Genomic DNA, 16,520 nt, shown 5'->3' with positions numbered 1-16,520 from the left:
TTGATGTTGAAATTGTGACCAATGGAGGATGTTTATTTATTATTATTTTCTGTTAATTATCACCTAATCACACACACACACACACATATATATATATATATATATATATATATATATATATATATATAACGTTAGATACAGCACTGCAATGCAACATGTTTACTGCATGAGTTCTTAAAAAGAAATCGCTCTTGCTTTTAAAAGGTTAAATGTGTGTAATATTGATGATCTAAAACTTAAAATAAACCAAAAACAATTAAATATCCGATACTGGCCCAAAAAGGAAAATCCTAATATCGGCCGATAGTCAGTAGGGTTCCAGTATATAGTGTAAATAAGTCAATAGTCACTTTCGCAGACTTCCCCCTATAGGAACATATAGGAATGTAAATGCTACTCTATTACTTTCGCAGACTTCCCCCTATAGGAACATATAGGAATGTAAATGCTACTCTATTACTAACTAAGCATATTTGTGGAGCACCTACCTTTTAAAACAAAAACCAAGTAGACCATGATCAACATACAGTCTGGTTATGATTAAACATGAATCCAGAATCGTACTTTGTCATCTTACAGACTTCACATTGTACTACATAGTACGAAAACATCTTCATCTGTGCCCCCTCCCTAATGTAATTTCACCAGGTGTTCTTCACTTAGTTTATGAAGAGTTAATAGTGACTTTGTTCATTTGGGAACATGATCAAGGTCGTATTATATCCTCTACAATCCTGTGCTGATGAAGCCATAGTGCCTTTTCAATTCCTTCACAGCTTCTTTGTCCCTTTTGTGACCTCTGTTACTGAAGTCCCACAATACTTTAAAAGCAAAACCAGTGTTTGTGTACACAGAAATAGCTCTCAACAGCCCCATACAAGCACACCCAAAGATTGATTGGCAACCAAGCCGCCTCTTCCATCTTTAAATGGAGGTATTCATTAGCTGCAGCTGCACCATGTCAGACTTAAAGTCTCCTTGTGTGGATGGATGCAGATGGAGAAGACAGCAGACACTGTCTTTCACTGTCAGTCCTAAATTATTGAAAGTCTCCTATCAAGTAAAAGCTTTGATGAGACGTGGCACTGAAGGCTGGCATTGAAGAACCTAGCCTAAAAGGGTTTCAAAACAACTAAAATAGAGAAGTATCCCAATAGCGAATAACAAGTTTAATTTACAACCATTGCAGTATCAAATGCAATTATTTAGCTGGCTGGTGCTAAAAGTAGGTATGCACTAGACAACATGCTAGCTTGCTAATCTTTGGTGCCAAGTGTGTCATAATGCTCTCAATAACACGTCTTTGCTTGTAGTAGCATCCATCTGTGAAGTAATCCTGCCTCTAAGGGTACAGTGTACAGATAATTCTTGGTTGTTATCTTGCATGATTAGCATTGCTCTTTGTTCCTTATTACATGAATGCTCACTCAACGTATTGTGAAGAAATGGGCCATGTGTTTGTAAGGAAAAGGCTCAGTGATATTTCCAGTTGCTTTGATGGAGTGGACAGTCACAGATGCATATTTCCTTTTCCTGACCTCAAGAGTGTTCTTGTCATAATAAAGCTGTCTCAGTTATGTCATGAACCTGATCAGGGCCCTAATGTTCTGCCAAGTGCTGTCAACGAGGATAAACTCGTCCACAACCATGGCTAATGAATGCTTTCTATCCCTGTGCTCCCTCACTAGGTGAAGAATCTGCCAAATATTTTTATTAGCTTGTGTTTTCTCACCAAACATGGTTAGGTGACTTCCAGTGACAATCTAAGATGACAAAAACCTACAGTATTCAGTGCAAAGAAATGTACCTAAATATTTTGCCAGCAGATACGTTCACATGTCCACTCTTGTTTTGTCCACAAAGTGTTTTGTCACAAGTCCAAGTCGAATCTCAAGTCCAAGTCATTAACTTGGTATTATGTAGTTGGGGAAAATATTTAAGAGTCCAAGTCAAATCTCAAGTCCAAGCATTAACTTAGGATTTTGTAGGTGGGGAAACATATACAAGTCCAAGTCAAAAACTTGGGATTTTGGGAAAATGTATACCATTCAAAAGTATGGGGTCATTAAGATTTTTTCTTTTTAAATAAAAATAAATATTTTTGTTCAGCAAGAAAACATTAAATTGATCAAAATTTAGAAAAGACATTTATAATGTTACAAAAAAATTATCTTTCAAACAAATGCTGATCTTTTGCACTGCTGTTGTGCTGTGAACTGTTTTAAGCATTAATAATAGTAAGACATGTTTCTTGAGCATCAAGTCAGCATCATATAATGATTTCTGAAGAATGTGACTCTGAAGACTGGAGTTAATGCTGTTGAAAATCCAGCCTTACCATCAGTGGAAAAAACACTTTAAAATATATTAATATAGAAAACAGTTATTTTAAATTGTAATAGTATTTGTCATATATTGCTGTTTTACTGTATTTTTGGTCAAATAAATGCAGCCTTGAGGAGCATAGAGACTTTAAAAACATTAAACTCTTTTTAATGGTAGTGTGTATATTATAGCACACAAAAAATAAATTATCAACCAATAATTAAATATATAACCCACCTGGTAATTGTTTACAGTGAATTGTTTATGAATCATGATGTTTTGATTATCAGTATCACTCCTTGATTTGTGTTGTTTAGTCTCTAATTCAAGTCGAGTTTAAAATCAAGTTTTTTGGCAATTTGTGTCTGAGTTGCCATCTCTGTTGTCCTGTTACTTAGACATTCTATACTCTGATGCTTCACCAGACTCTGGTCTCACTGTTCTGTTCCTCACTTGATAATGGAAACAGGAAAATGTGTCTTTCTGATACAGGCAGCACACACAATAACGTCCCAAACCAGTGTCCTGCTGTCTTTTTACATTTCAAAACCCAACAATGTGGCTGCTATGGAAACAGCTGCCAAGCCTGTTGTGCTCATCTCTGGCCGAGTTCCTGTCTGTCTGTTTCCTCTCTTTTCCCAGAGGAGCTGGTCTATGTTTACCAGCCAAAGAGAGACACTGGAGCAGGAACAGCACTGGAGAGGCCCATTCGGTCACAAGGTGCAGCTGCAAAAGCAAGAAGCAAAGCTAGGAAGGAAAATGGAGGGCAGGGAAAGGGATGAGGATTTCAAAACAAATTTGCAAATCGCATTACACGGTCAACATGTAATTAGCTTTGTGTGCGAGTGTAAATATTGATACACAGTAATGAGTACATGGAGTTTACACTAATCTGAAACCCAAAGCCAAGCTTAGCCTTTCTACAGGGCTCTCTGTACGACCATTATTCTCGACGGGATCATCCTTGCATTGTATTTGCATGGTGCTTTTTATGGTCTTCGAGAAGAGGGACATTACTAACACTTAGAAGCAGTCTTGTGTCAAGTATCTGATTTCTCAGTGGAGTCACGTAACATCGTTTATGAACAGATGTGAACATGCTGATACAAGAAGAAGAAAAAAAAGACTCAACGGGAGCGTCGAACAGAAGCCACATCAGGAGAACAGCTCCAGACATAACCTTCATCAATATATAATAATCCAAGATTGGAAACATGATAGAAATGAGCCAGACAGATGAACAGATCATTGAGTAGCACAGATACCACATGTTTTGTTCTGGGTCAAAGAACTATAAAGCGATAATCTTGATACTCACGGTTCCAGATGGCAATATTAGTAAAAGTATGTTTGCCTTCTTAAAAAAGGACTTTGGCCTGGCTGATCCTGTCAAATTTGTTGTGTCTAAAATAGTAGCAGACAGACAAGATTCTGGGCACTGGGACCGGGCCATTGATTCAATTACTCTAAGTACACATTTGAGCAAGGTCAAGTTCGGCACACAGATATTCAAGACATAAACTGCAGCCAATGTCTTCATATTAAGCAGTTGCAGTTATTACATAACATAGCACTCACTTGTTCACAGGTTTGGCAGACAGACATGCAGGCCACTAGACATAAAGGAAAGATATATGGAGCATCTGTCTATAGCAGTGAACCCAGCAGTTAATGCATACACACACTGGCTATGTTTCCAACCAAGCTACGGATTTCATGTAGAAATTCTAAATAAATTACAAGAAATAATTTGGAACATTCAGCTTTTCCATTGCTTGTGCTGAGTGGAAAAAAAATTAGAAATATTGATCATTCTATGGATTATTTAAAAAAAAACAATAATAAAACCATTAGTGAATTTCGGTATCATAACATTATAATGCATAGTATGGAAATGGATATTAATTTTGAGATTTGCTAAAGATTATATTTAACCATTTAGATTAACTTCCAATGAGTTTTAGATGTCTTTAAAGGTCATCTAAACGTACAAAATTGGGCAAATGAACATCCACAATTAAATAACCTATATGGACAGAAACCGATCAATTAAAAAATAAAAATAAATCAGTTGATATGCTATGGTACTGACACATCATGCATCCCTATGCTCTGACAAGCTTCATGCTTGCTAGCAATCTGTGACAGATGCCTTACGTCTGGAAGCAACAGCGTCTCAGAGAGTTCTGGCAGGTAATAATAGTCAATCACAATGACTTTTTTAATGCACATTTAAGCATTTATTCAGTAAATGTGCTTATAGCATTGCTTATGTGCATGTCGTCTTATCAAATACCCAATGTCTCTATCCACCTCAAGTGAGCATGTAAATATTTATTTATATATTTATCTTGGTGATTCCATCCAGCATTTTAATGAATATTCATGGATGAAAACCCAGCTACCGAAGCCAGGTTTTACTCAGCAAACCTACAGTATTGAAATGTTCACTGTAAGGTATAATTTAAAATTATATCCGTAATGAAGAACTACACTGCTATTATATAAATGCCACTTGTTTGTAATCAAGTTGTGTTGTTTCTAAAAGAGCGACCCTGTGTAGTGCAGAGGTGGTTTTGAACAACTTGATGACAAGCCTGTGTAGATGTATTTGCAGCGTAAGCCTACTGAATCTGCCTTTTTGTTTGTGCAGAATGCCTCCCTGACAAGCCATGTAAGTTACATTTGCAGATGTACACAAGGGATTTAAATATCATCTGGTTCCCAGGCAACCACAACAATAATGAAACCTATATGTAAATGCGTGACAAAACCAAGTCTTTTTCTCCAGAGAAATCTGGGGCAGAGGTTCTTCCGCTAAAGAGCTGCTCAGTAAATCTGGCCCTGAAATGTTCAGGCAGTTGGGTTGCCAGAGCCTCAGGCTTATTTGCAGTGGCCCATTCGTCACCGAGTGTCCAGTTTTGCCAACTCGCTAATAGGACACCATCCTCAGTGAATAATTGGCCCTTTTTTCGCCATTATACCGCAGCTCTGCACATTTTTATTTCACCACAGCAAGAGCTGCATTGTTTCCTCTTGGGGTTTTGATGTCTCTTTTGTCAGAATCAGGATATTAGAGATCTTTAAAATGGATCATTCTTAACATGTTACCAGCGTTCTCCCAATGACAGATAGTCAGCACCAATCCATATAACCCATCTCAGCCTACTCTTCAGCTATCCAGCAAAAGCAGCAGTGGAGAAATCAGTGGCAGGTGGTCATTAGAACGTCTCTGAAGAATGACAAATGGTTTAGCCATGGCATTCAAGCATCATACTTTTCACTACAATTACAGATTTATCAAGATCGCTCTCTGCTGCTCAAACACACAGATAAGCATCTGATCTTACGTGTAAATACACCCTCAAACTGCAGGCTGACCGGCAGAAATTCACTGCCTGCTGTAAGTAAAACGTTTCTCTTGTGTCCTCTATCTTACATCTTTTTCCTCAGCAAACAAATGCTGCACATTGGAGGACAGGGACCCTGACTTGACAAACGACCTGCGACGAGCCTCTATCCACTGCAACTGTGGCCAAGGGCCAAGGGAAACGGGATTAAATTATCCACCCAAATTAAAAGAGCATATCTGTCTTGTCCCTGCTAACAGCTGTTAGCATTTATCTCCCACATGTGTCAGTGCCATTCATTCATTTTATAATCTGCGTTTATCAGACTGGCTAGGCCAAAGTGGGGCAGAGGGGACCAAGAAGAGGCGCCCGGGTGCTAATTGCCTTGCCATGCTCGAGAACGTCTGTGTGTGTGTGTGTGTGTTTGTGTGTGTGTTCCAGAGTACCCCACCGTTTTGGCAAAAAAGGGGGAGGTGGAAGTGTAAGAGGGGCTAGGGAGGGATGACACAGGTGCAGAAACTGGAAAAAAAGAGGGCTATTACACAGCGGGAGAGTCTGCAAAAAGTCACTCCATCACAGACCACTGATTAAAATTTCATAGGAGGGGGCCAGAAGGACGAGTCTGCTGTAGGTAGTGGATGAAGTGGATGAAGGCCTGTAGAAGTAGATGGATTTCATTTATTTGAGTAGGGTTATGAGTCAATGAAGTATAAGTAATCGCAATTTAAAAAAAGAAAAAAAACAATCTAGTTTAAAACAAATGTGCCAAGTTTTAGAAATGTACTCCTTGAATTATGCTGGTTTCATATGGTTTAAAATAAATAAAACACTCTTATTGTATACGATCTTATATCCATATTAGTTTTAATTATGTTTATAAAAATGCCATGTTGTGTAAGCAAGTAAAAATAATATTTTCCCTTGTACCCGGAATACATGTGCATGTACAAAATATATTAAAAAAACATAAAAAAATATGAATATGAATTATAGTATTAATTGTAGTAAAAACTTTTTACAAATATCACAAATTAAAGATGTAGTTTACCAAAAAATGAAAATTAATTATTCCAAACCCGTAAGACTTTCGGTCATCTTCGAAAACAAATAAAGATCTTTTTGATGAAATCTGAGAGCTTTCTGTCCCTCCATAGACAGCTACGCAACAACTATTTGACGCTTCAAAAAGTTAATAAAGAAATCGTAAAACTAATCCATATGAATTGAGCAGTTTAGTCCAAATTTTCTGAAGAGACTTGACAGATTTAATTTAGGCTTATTACGGTCCTATAAATTAATTTATATTTGAATAAATTCATTTATAGCACAGGAAAAAAAAGTCATGTCATTGACCTACAGTATATCCCAGTGTTTCCTGTCCTTGTGCTTCTTGGCGTGCAGCATACAACCATTTCCTGCAGGTGTCGGGTACAACACAAATTGTTTGTTGTCCAAATGTTGCAGTTTAGTGAGAGTGACGGGTTGTGGAAAGGCTAGGGCTACATTTTCAGATGTAGTCATGTCTCCGTAGACTGATAACAAGTTGCTGACATCTCTTTTGTGACAGTGAGGTTGTAATGGAAGCGGCCGTTTATTGACTGCGCTTGCTTTGATGGGGAGAATCACGAGAGAGATCAAAAGGAGGTTCGGCAGCCGCCCGGGATCGTACCACACTGATGTTTACTTTTCACATAAGTGCTCTTCTATTGGTTATTAACTGCTTTACTGAGACTCTTTTTCATGTTTTTGTTTTGGCCCCTTTGTTAGGATGTCTGCTCGTAAGAGATTGTAGTCATTGGCTTTATGACCACTTGTCAATTGGCCATCCACAACACACACGGCCATCCGCACACAGAGGTCTCTAATAAATCACAAACTGTGATCAGCCCCATGCTGTAACTGTATTGTCTAAATGTCAGGATACCCAGAGTGGGGGTACAGGGGGATGGTACGATGACAGTAGATAAAGTGAAGAGATTCGAGCTTCACTCTAGTGTGTGTGTTTGACAGCTGTTTTCTTCCACACTCACTTCCCCCTCCCCAGACCCCTGTCAGCCTCCCCTCCATTACTCACCCCAACACTCCAGCACCAGGACAGCAGTGACAGCTCCCCTCCCTGAGCTCAGCCAGCAAGGTGCAGGAACCAAACTGAGAGAGCGGTTGAAAAGGCACGCAAGATCCGTGAAATCCTATCCATGACGGTGAGGGCCTCAGATGACTCTGATGTCCACCCTGCTGTGATGATGGTTTATATGTCATCAGGACAGATAGGATATTCCTCCGACTGCAAATTTGCAGGCGGCTTGGTGTCTCTCTCGGTGCATGGATAGACATATCCTGGTGGGAGGTCCTTATGGACTATAGAGTTTCGAAACACTTTCTGAGGTTGATGCCGAGTGTGTGTCACTTGGCACAAGTCGTCTCCTAGGGTTCCCGGGTAATTGTTGTGTCATTACAGAGGTAATCGTGCAGCAGCTATGGCGCATCCCTAAAAAAATACTTGAAATAATATAGATAAATGCATGTGGTGTGCAAACAGGCCAAAAGCCCTTCAATACATGAAGGATGCATGTTTAGTCTTGCTAGGTCATAAAAGTGTTAATGGCCATGGTGGAATCACAGCACCCTGGGAAATTGTTATGAACACTGCAGGGTACGAAATGATGTCATATAGACAGATTTCATCGCAAGATCATTGACAACGCTTGTGCTTTATGGAACAAAACATTGCTTTGGGACAGGTTTTGCAGGAAGGAACACCTGTTCTGCTCATATTTCTGCATGACAGCCTATAATCTTTAAATTATTAGGTGCATCAAAGAACCATTTTCTTGGGTTCCAATTGACTATGCATGGTTCTTGAGCTGACTAGAATTACAAAATAAAATGTTTCATTATAGTATCATTCAGGTCCTTCAGATCAGCATATTGGTGGAAAGGAGGAAAAATTAAACTCTTCTGGGTTCTTTGAAGCACCAGTAGAACCATAGAACTGATTTAGGTTCTCCTGTTCCTACTGAAAAAGCATCTTAAACCAGCCTAAGGTGGTTTGCTGGTCATAACTGGTCTCATAGCCTAGTCAAACCAGCCTATTGATCTGTTTTAAAGGGGATTTGGGGCCCTTTTCAGCTGGTCAGCCTGGAAGACCAGCTTGGGCTAAACTAGCTGAAAACCAAATTGTGCAAACTGCAAAATCAGCAGGGATGAAAAACTAAAATGTTCTTCTATTCCATTACACTCTAAAAACCTTTAAAAAACGTTTTGAAATGTTTAGCAGCAGCGCTTGCTACGGTCCTAAATTTATGTTTAAATAAATATATAAATACACTTCTTTTAACTCAAGTGTTGTTCTTAGTGACTACATCTTACACACATACAAGCACACAGATGCACACATACACACTTAGGCTTCCCATCAGCAAATTAACTGAATAAAGAGCCTCTCTTTGCTGGGTCGTTTGAGTGGCTAATTAGTCATCAGTGCATGCTGTGTGGAGAGAGAGAGAGAGAGGAGCGCAGAAGAGAGATCGGTTTTGCATCAAGAGGTAGAACTTCAAACGACATCTGATGAAAGCCAAAATGCTTAATTAAAATCTATTTGTATGAGCGAAAAATCATCATAATATCAACCTCAAAAAATAGAGAGGGTTAGAAAAAAAAGCTGTTTTGTTAGATGCGGGTGGAGATATAAACACATTAGTTTAGATAATGTGCCGACTTTATTATCCAAGCAGGGAGCAAAGACAGCGAGAGGAACTGACTCTGAGATTGGCGATAATTTCCCATTTGTGTCTAACTTGGACTCCATCCACATTTGCTAATAACAGTTTTGCAATTCTCCCCCTTGCCTCTCTTTGCCCGCTCTTTGTCTGACATTGGCTCTTAGCGCTGCATGCGAACCCCCTGGCACTGCATTTATAATAGATGGAGCTCCGTGTGCACAATATAAGCAGGGTATGAAGGGGCTTTCTACTCTAGCAGCCAGTCCAGAAGAGTCAAATCACCTCATCTACATTTTCCTTTCTTTTTTGTTCGCGTAGTTGCTCAGATGTGTGTGAAAATATAGTGTGCTTATGTCAAGTTCTCTGCCATCTCTCAATGGCATGTTGCTTTAAGCTGCATTACATAGATAATTTATACATATGCTGCACTGTGCTGATCAATACAGGTTGGGTATGTCCGCAGAGCATCTATTAAAGTAATAAGGCCTACAAAATGCACAAGAATGGAATAATTCCAATAGGTGCATGATCTCTCTTGGTTGCTAAAATTCCTGCATTCTAAAACATGGCTAAAAAAGCTTCAGTGCATGGATAATTCATGCACTCTCCAGGTAGTGCTCAGAATCATAAATGAATGGAGAGCTGATGGGGAGAGCTTGCAGTGGTGAATTGTAGCTGCTGCAGTGGAATGTGTTTCAGTTATTTTAGTCTTTGTTGAAGGCTCTGCTGTATTGCATAACATGAGTCAAATTGTAGCTACTGCTACAGTATTAGTGCCTTTCTTTCAGTGTCACCAGTGAGGTCAGAGTAAGTGCACAGGAACCATTTGGCTTCAAATAAATTCAAGTCAATGTTTCATTTAAGCAGGATTGCATTGCATTACAAATGTAGGCTATCTGATACAGTTTCTAACACTTTTCTGTGTTTAGTCAAATAGTAACCTCAAAGAAATCCCTGCATGCACAAGTGTTTATCTCTTTCAAAGGGACCCAATGTATTTTTATGTATTAATATATTTTCCATGTATAAAACCCCATTTATACTATATTAAATGTGACATTGTAAAAACAACAAATCTTGACCATGTAAAAAATATATTTATCAGAAATTAATATTTTTAATTAATAATAATTAACTTTGAAAAACTTTGGACAATCTTTTTTCTCCGTTTTTTGCAGACGTCCTAATAGCCCATAAACCTTAGGTTGAAAACCCCCTGCATGCATATACGTATTTCAATTAATGGACTTAAAAGTGCAGCTTATCAGCAGACAACCAGGAAATAGCTAGGAAATACCTTCATTTTGGACTATTTATTTAGGTCTGAGCTAAAGGAGATGACAGAATAAGTTAAAATAGGGCATGTACAGCAACTGTAATTTACAGCTGACATGAAGTAAAGAGATTCGAGGTTTACTCTACTGCCATTTGACTGCCAAAGTGCTTTTACCGCAACTCACTGAACAGAACTCTCTAATATCCAAACTGGCCACTGTGACTGGGGAACAATAATGTTAAACCACTGAAGAAGAAACTGCTGAGTGAGCAGTCAGTGAGCCATGATAGTGCAGTCTTTCTCTTCCGTCCTCCCTCTGTCTGCCAAAGTATTCATCAGAGGAAAAACCAAAGTGAGGGGAAAGGTATCTTAAGTAATAAGACGGTCATTTCTCGCTCAATAAGCACCGTACAAAATAGCCTAGGCTACAAAGATAAATACTATTCCCTCAACCACACCAAGTGTAATAAAAATTCCATGGATGTTCAACTTCTCTCCCAGAAAATGGTGCCCCTCAGCTGCACTTGAAAAATGTTCTGTGCGAAAGTCTCTATGTAGCAGATTTAGTCGTTTACACTTTCAACAGTGCAACCAACTAAACCAACACCACCTGGAAAAGTGTTGATGCACCACGGGTTTCACTGACATGTTCAGCTGTAACCATGTGTTTTTTCAGATGGTTAGCTTTCCCTTTATAAACATCACTGGACTTAAGAGTATTCTAAGGCTTACTGTCTCATGTAAATGCATTTCTGTTTCTCCTGCAGACATGTCTGGAACTGGAGAGGTACCTACAGACGGAGCCCAAAAGGCTTTCGGAGCTCTTCGACGAGGAGCTTGACTGCCTCCTTACGCCAGCCTTCATGAGGGGAGACAGCGACGAGGACCTGATGGACCCTCTTCTGCCCAATTTATCAGACGAGCCCAGCCCCCCACCTCTACTGGTATCCCTTCCCAAAAACCTCCATGTCCCAGCAAACGGCAAGAGTACCGACGCAGGGCTAAAAGAAGCCAGCGGAGGGGTTAATCCCGCCCAGCTAAACGCAGTCACATCCCTCACGCCACCTTCCTCCCCGGAGTTGGGACGGCATCTTGTGAAGCCCACGCAGACTCTTACCGCCACAGCTGATGGCACGCTCACACTGAAACTGGTGGCCAAGAAAGTGGGACTTGGGGCAGCAAAGTTAGTGGCAACACATTCGCTACCTTCGCCACCAAATCGCGGGGCACAGAGCGACGGTGAAGGAGGCCTGGGAACAGTAGGTGGAGGGGACATCCCGGAAAACAAAAAGAGGGTCCATCGTTGCCAGTTTAATGGCTGTAGGAAGGTTTACACAAAAAGCTCCCACCTAAAGGCACACCAGAGGACACATACAGGTGATTAAATGCTCCAATAACATATGTTTTAACATTTAGAATCACACATAGCATTTAGTTTTCCTGGAGAAAGGCTTCTGCTATAGCAAGTCTAACTCTACATGTAATAAGATGAAGTTTTCAGAGTTCAGAAAATACTATAGAAGGGTCACAAGAGATCTTGTGAAGCTTACTTGATTTTTGCTGCACAGCCCCCAAAGCGAAATATCTGAGATTAAAGTGCAATAGAGAGAAAAAAACAAACTAAAATGAGCCCAGCCACACCATTCAAAACCTGCCAGTGCAGTCAGTAATTGCAAGAAGATTGATAGTCTGACTGAGCTGAATCCTGTTTCCCAGCTAATTCGAGCTCACATGCTCCGGTGCCGTAGTTGCTGCCCTCTCACTGAACCTGAGAGCGTATTGCACTCTGCCATGGCCCCGAAACCTACTGTGACAGTGGCCTCAATGCAGCGTATCTGGCCCCTGTGGCCAGCTGTTGACTCGGCAGGTTTCTTATTATTCTATATTATTCTTTTAATTAGCTTAATCCTGATTTTTTTGGTTATCATTTCGTACATTACTAGAACAGGGAGATTAAAATTACAACAGGATTTAAGAGAAGCCTTCCTGCTACAGGACTCTATGCTAATATTTTTGTTTAGGAGCACTCATGGCCCTGAAAAGTGAATTAAGCATTTCTACAGAATTCAGGGGGGAAAATATTTTTTTAGATTGAGTATTTGAAGATAACCTGAGAGATGGCATAAAACAGTAACAGGGTTAGCTGATGCCCTTATGAATAATGTTACATATATATATATATATATATATATATATATATATATATATATATATATATATATATATATATATATATATATATATATATAGACCGATGTTGTTAAGCATGCATTAATCAGTTGGTGATAATGCAACAAAGCTCATGACTGAATTTAACTTGACCCCCGGGAGGGCTACCTTTGAACATCGACATGACCAAATTACAAATCACAATTAATTTCACATTATGATTCACATTATTCTGGTGAGAAAGGGATCTCTGTTGATTTGGATAGAAAACAAAACCATTTAAGGTTGCAAATGCATTATGGAGTTTTTTTTGTTTAGTTTTAATTGCATTAGGGAGATTTATTGTATTAATATACACCAATACATCTGATTGGGTGTCAGAAGTCACTTAACCCTTTCACACGTAAGTTTAAAATATTCTAAATGACCCCCCAGCGTGAGTTTTTCAAGGCGACCGTTATTTAGAACTTGTCACTTTAATGTTTTCATGGTGACGCGTCATTGCTTGTCACGTGGCACAGCACAACTACAACACAGCGCTGAATGAATGAGGATCTGCTTTTATGTAATTTTTCCTTTTTTATTAAAAATATACACAAATGTATTAGCTATAGCATGAAACACTGATATTCTGATTGTCAAATATGTGCAAGTGGATGTGTTTTGTTGTTTAAACACCTTTATAACGATCGCGTTAGTTGAGCTGTATGCGCAATGGGCGGTGCCATGTTAGTTTGTTTCACAGTTCAGAGAATCGGATCTGTTGGATTTACAACACGTCAATTCCTCCACTTCTCACGAAATACATGAAAGTAAGTGGCCGGTGAACTGGGAGAAGAATAGGATAAAATGTAAAGCTACTTACACAATGTGTATCTGATATGAATAAAAGCGTTGTCTTATTATAATGGAAAGGAAGAAGAATTATTGCCGCTTCCATAGACATCAGTGTGTTTTTTACAAACTCAAAATCATTGTTTTGCTAGTAATTATGTGTATTTAAGTGTCTGAAACCTAAAATAAACATTATGTGGTTGAAAACACTCAATAGTTGTGATATATGACAGCACTGAGTGGGTCCTTCTCTGGCTCAGCGCCAGCAAACGCGCGAAAGCACGTTTGAATTTAGCAGTTGATCACGTGATGCACTGACCGTTCTAATCACACCGGTGTGATCGTACGCTCCAGGGACCAGCCAAGACTGATCACACCGGTGTGATCGTACGTGCGAAAGGGTTAAGTAATTTTTCACATTCATTTACAGTCATAAATGCAGACGTGGAGCCCTGTGGTAATGACATGGTCTTACTTTGCTTTGTCAACAATGTTTGCTGAAGTTAATAGCACATCCCTGAATGGGATTTGGAGGATAAAAATGGGTTAGAATCAGAGAGCTCATTTTGAAATGCAACATGAGCCACTGGAGAAGCCGAAATGAATGGATGATAATTGGGCCCTACCTCTGAAATCGAAACTTCGGAGTCAATAATAGCTTACCAGCACTCTGTTCTGAGGAAATGTAATTAACCACACCGTACACACCTAGGACACTGGTGCGGGGGAAGGAGTTTGCCGTTTTGGAGGGGATCGGTTGCTAGGAAACCATATCAAAAGACTGTAATACAGTAGGTTGATTATTTGCAGCTCTAGATACCAATTGAAGCTCCAATATGCCAAATCAATCCCACCTTTCCCCTACCCTCTTTGGGTACAGTTGGGGTTGCCAGGCAACTACATCATGCATATCTAAAGCAAGCAATAATTGGTTGGTATTGCGGAGTGTCCATAGGTTGTATACCGACTGAATGGCTCTTTCTCTCTCGGCTGGTTGCTAGGCGACTCCATCATGCATCCCTGACTCTCCAAGTTATAATTGGCCTGCGTTATGGTTGCCGTGGTTGCAGGGCCAAGCCTGCCTCGCTGCTGTCAGACAACAAGAGAGGGAACGAAATAAAGAGGCGGAGGAAGGGCGCTACGGCATAAGGAGGGAGCGAGTGCGAGGGGGTCTTTGGCCAATTATTGTGAGTGTAGTGCGAAACGTTTGCGGTCTCACACCTGCGGCCCGCCACTTTCCAAATGACACAGAGATGCTCTTCCTGCACACTTGTAGCAGTCACAAACACGAGAGCAGACGTGGCAATATTTTCTCCAACTGATTTTATAAATTGAAAAAGCTCAAGGACAGGCAAACATAATAAAATAAACCTCAAGGCACTTTGACCTACTGTTTGTCTGTGCGCGTCTTGTCTGGCAGAGAAAGATGAGAGATGTCAAAGAAGGCCCGCTGCTTGTTTGCAATATTCCCACAGGTGAACTAGAGAAAAAAAAAGGCCAAGTACATTGTATTATATTTAAAAATCCTCTTCTATTTGTCATCGGAAGTCAAGAAATATGTTAATGGGGAATGGAAAGAGGAACTGGTCAGGCCTCTTACGAGTCGTTTTCCTCGTCGCCATTGCCGTGTCATTCTTTATGTTGCATCATAACAGACTTTCAGGACAGACTAAGCAATGTAGTGGTAAACCCGATGTTATGTCATTCGTTACCTCATCTTGCATCATAAAGCTAAAAAACGAGAGGGGATAAATAGATGAACATACTTTGATTTCATAACAGTAACAGTGTGCTCATATCAACTGCATACATTTTTGTGGATATGAAATTTTGCGAAAGCGAATACCTTCCACTTCTCCACATCTAACTGGATCATATTTTCCTTACAACAGGAAAAAAGAAAATTACAGCCTGTAGTCATTTCCATTCCCTCTATGATTTTCTTCATCAGTTTTCAGAGTCAGTCGTGGAGGTCCAGGCACATCCTTGCTGGAAGACTAGCATAAAACAGCATGAATTTGTATGTTGGTCTAGACTGGTTTAAACTTGTAAGTATAGTCTTTCAAGTAAGGCAGGTTTAGTAGGATTGTTAATGACTAATCATTCATTGATTAACCATCAATGATTCAAAAATCAATAACCTGCCTACTGCATCTGTCTGGCCTTCCTTCCATCCTTCCATCTGTCTCTGTTCATATATCCATCAGTCTATCAAGTCTATCTATGTAGTCTGCCTATCTACCTTTAACTATCTAAACTATTTTTTTTTTAAATTACATTACATTTGATTCAACAATCAACTACGAAAATCACTATCCCTGCTTAGTGAGTTTAGACATGAGGTCAGAACCAATTTAGTGAACTATTTCCAATGGAGAAACAGCCACTTTATTCTGGTTAGGACGATTGGTGCACACAGTGTTTGCTGGAGTAGCTGGCAGCTCTTGTATTGTTAATATGGCATTGTTTCCCATTAAGCGTCATTAAGACCCCAATTATCATTACCACCTCCAGATCTGAATCCATGCCATCAACACCCTCTCCATTCCCACCCAGGCCCAAGGCTGAAGCCAGTTCTGTTCCCCAGGAACACTGCCACTGTGCTGGGACCCTCTCTTTTGGGTGTTGAAACCCCCCTTCCTTCCTCACTCATGGCCATATTTTGAATTTGAGGCATAAAAGTGCAGCATGTGGAACAATTGGTATCTCCTTTCCCATCTGTTTAACTTCATTTGAATTTCAGAGCTCAATGGGAGGGTGAAGAACATTTAGCACAAATGGCTTCATTTTGGATACTTGACTTTGGGTTATGAATTCATTCTGTTATGGTGACTGAGCACATTT

The 16,520-nt window shown here is 39.8% G+C and overlaps 1 protein-coding gene across 1 annotated transcript in view; it reads left to right on the top strand.

The window, feature by feature from the left end:
• Window positions 1-16,520, top strand: part of klf7b (Kruppel like factor 7b) — a 46,880-nt gene that overhangs the window by 18,986 nt on the left and 11,374 nt on the right. Inside the window, exon 2 of the mRNA XM_077215179.1 lies at window positions 11,441-12,050. Within this exon, the coding sequence (XP_077071294.1) occupies window positions 11,441-12,050 (610 nt within the window). The remainder of the gene's footprint in view (window positions 1-11,440; window positions 12,051-16,520) is intronic.

This window comes from Siphateles boraxobius, unplaced genomic scaffold (assembly GCF_051911475.1).
Source record: "Siphateles boraxobius isolate OS27281-9 unplaced genomic scaffold, OSU_SipBor_1 7, whole genome shotgun sequence".
Taxonomy (NCBI): Eukaryota; Metazoa; Chordata; class Actinopteri; order Cypriniformes; family Leuciscidae; genus Siphateles; species Siphateles boraxobius.
Note: the sequence above shows the minus strand (reverse complement) of the source record. Positions and strands in the feature narration are given on the sequence as shown.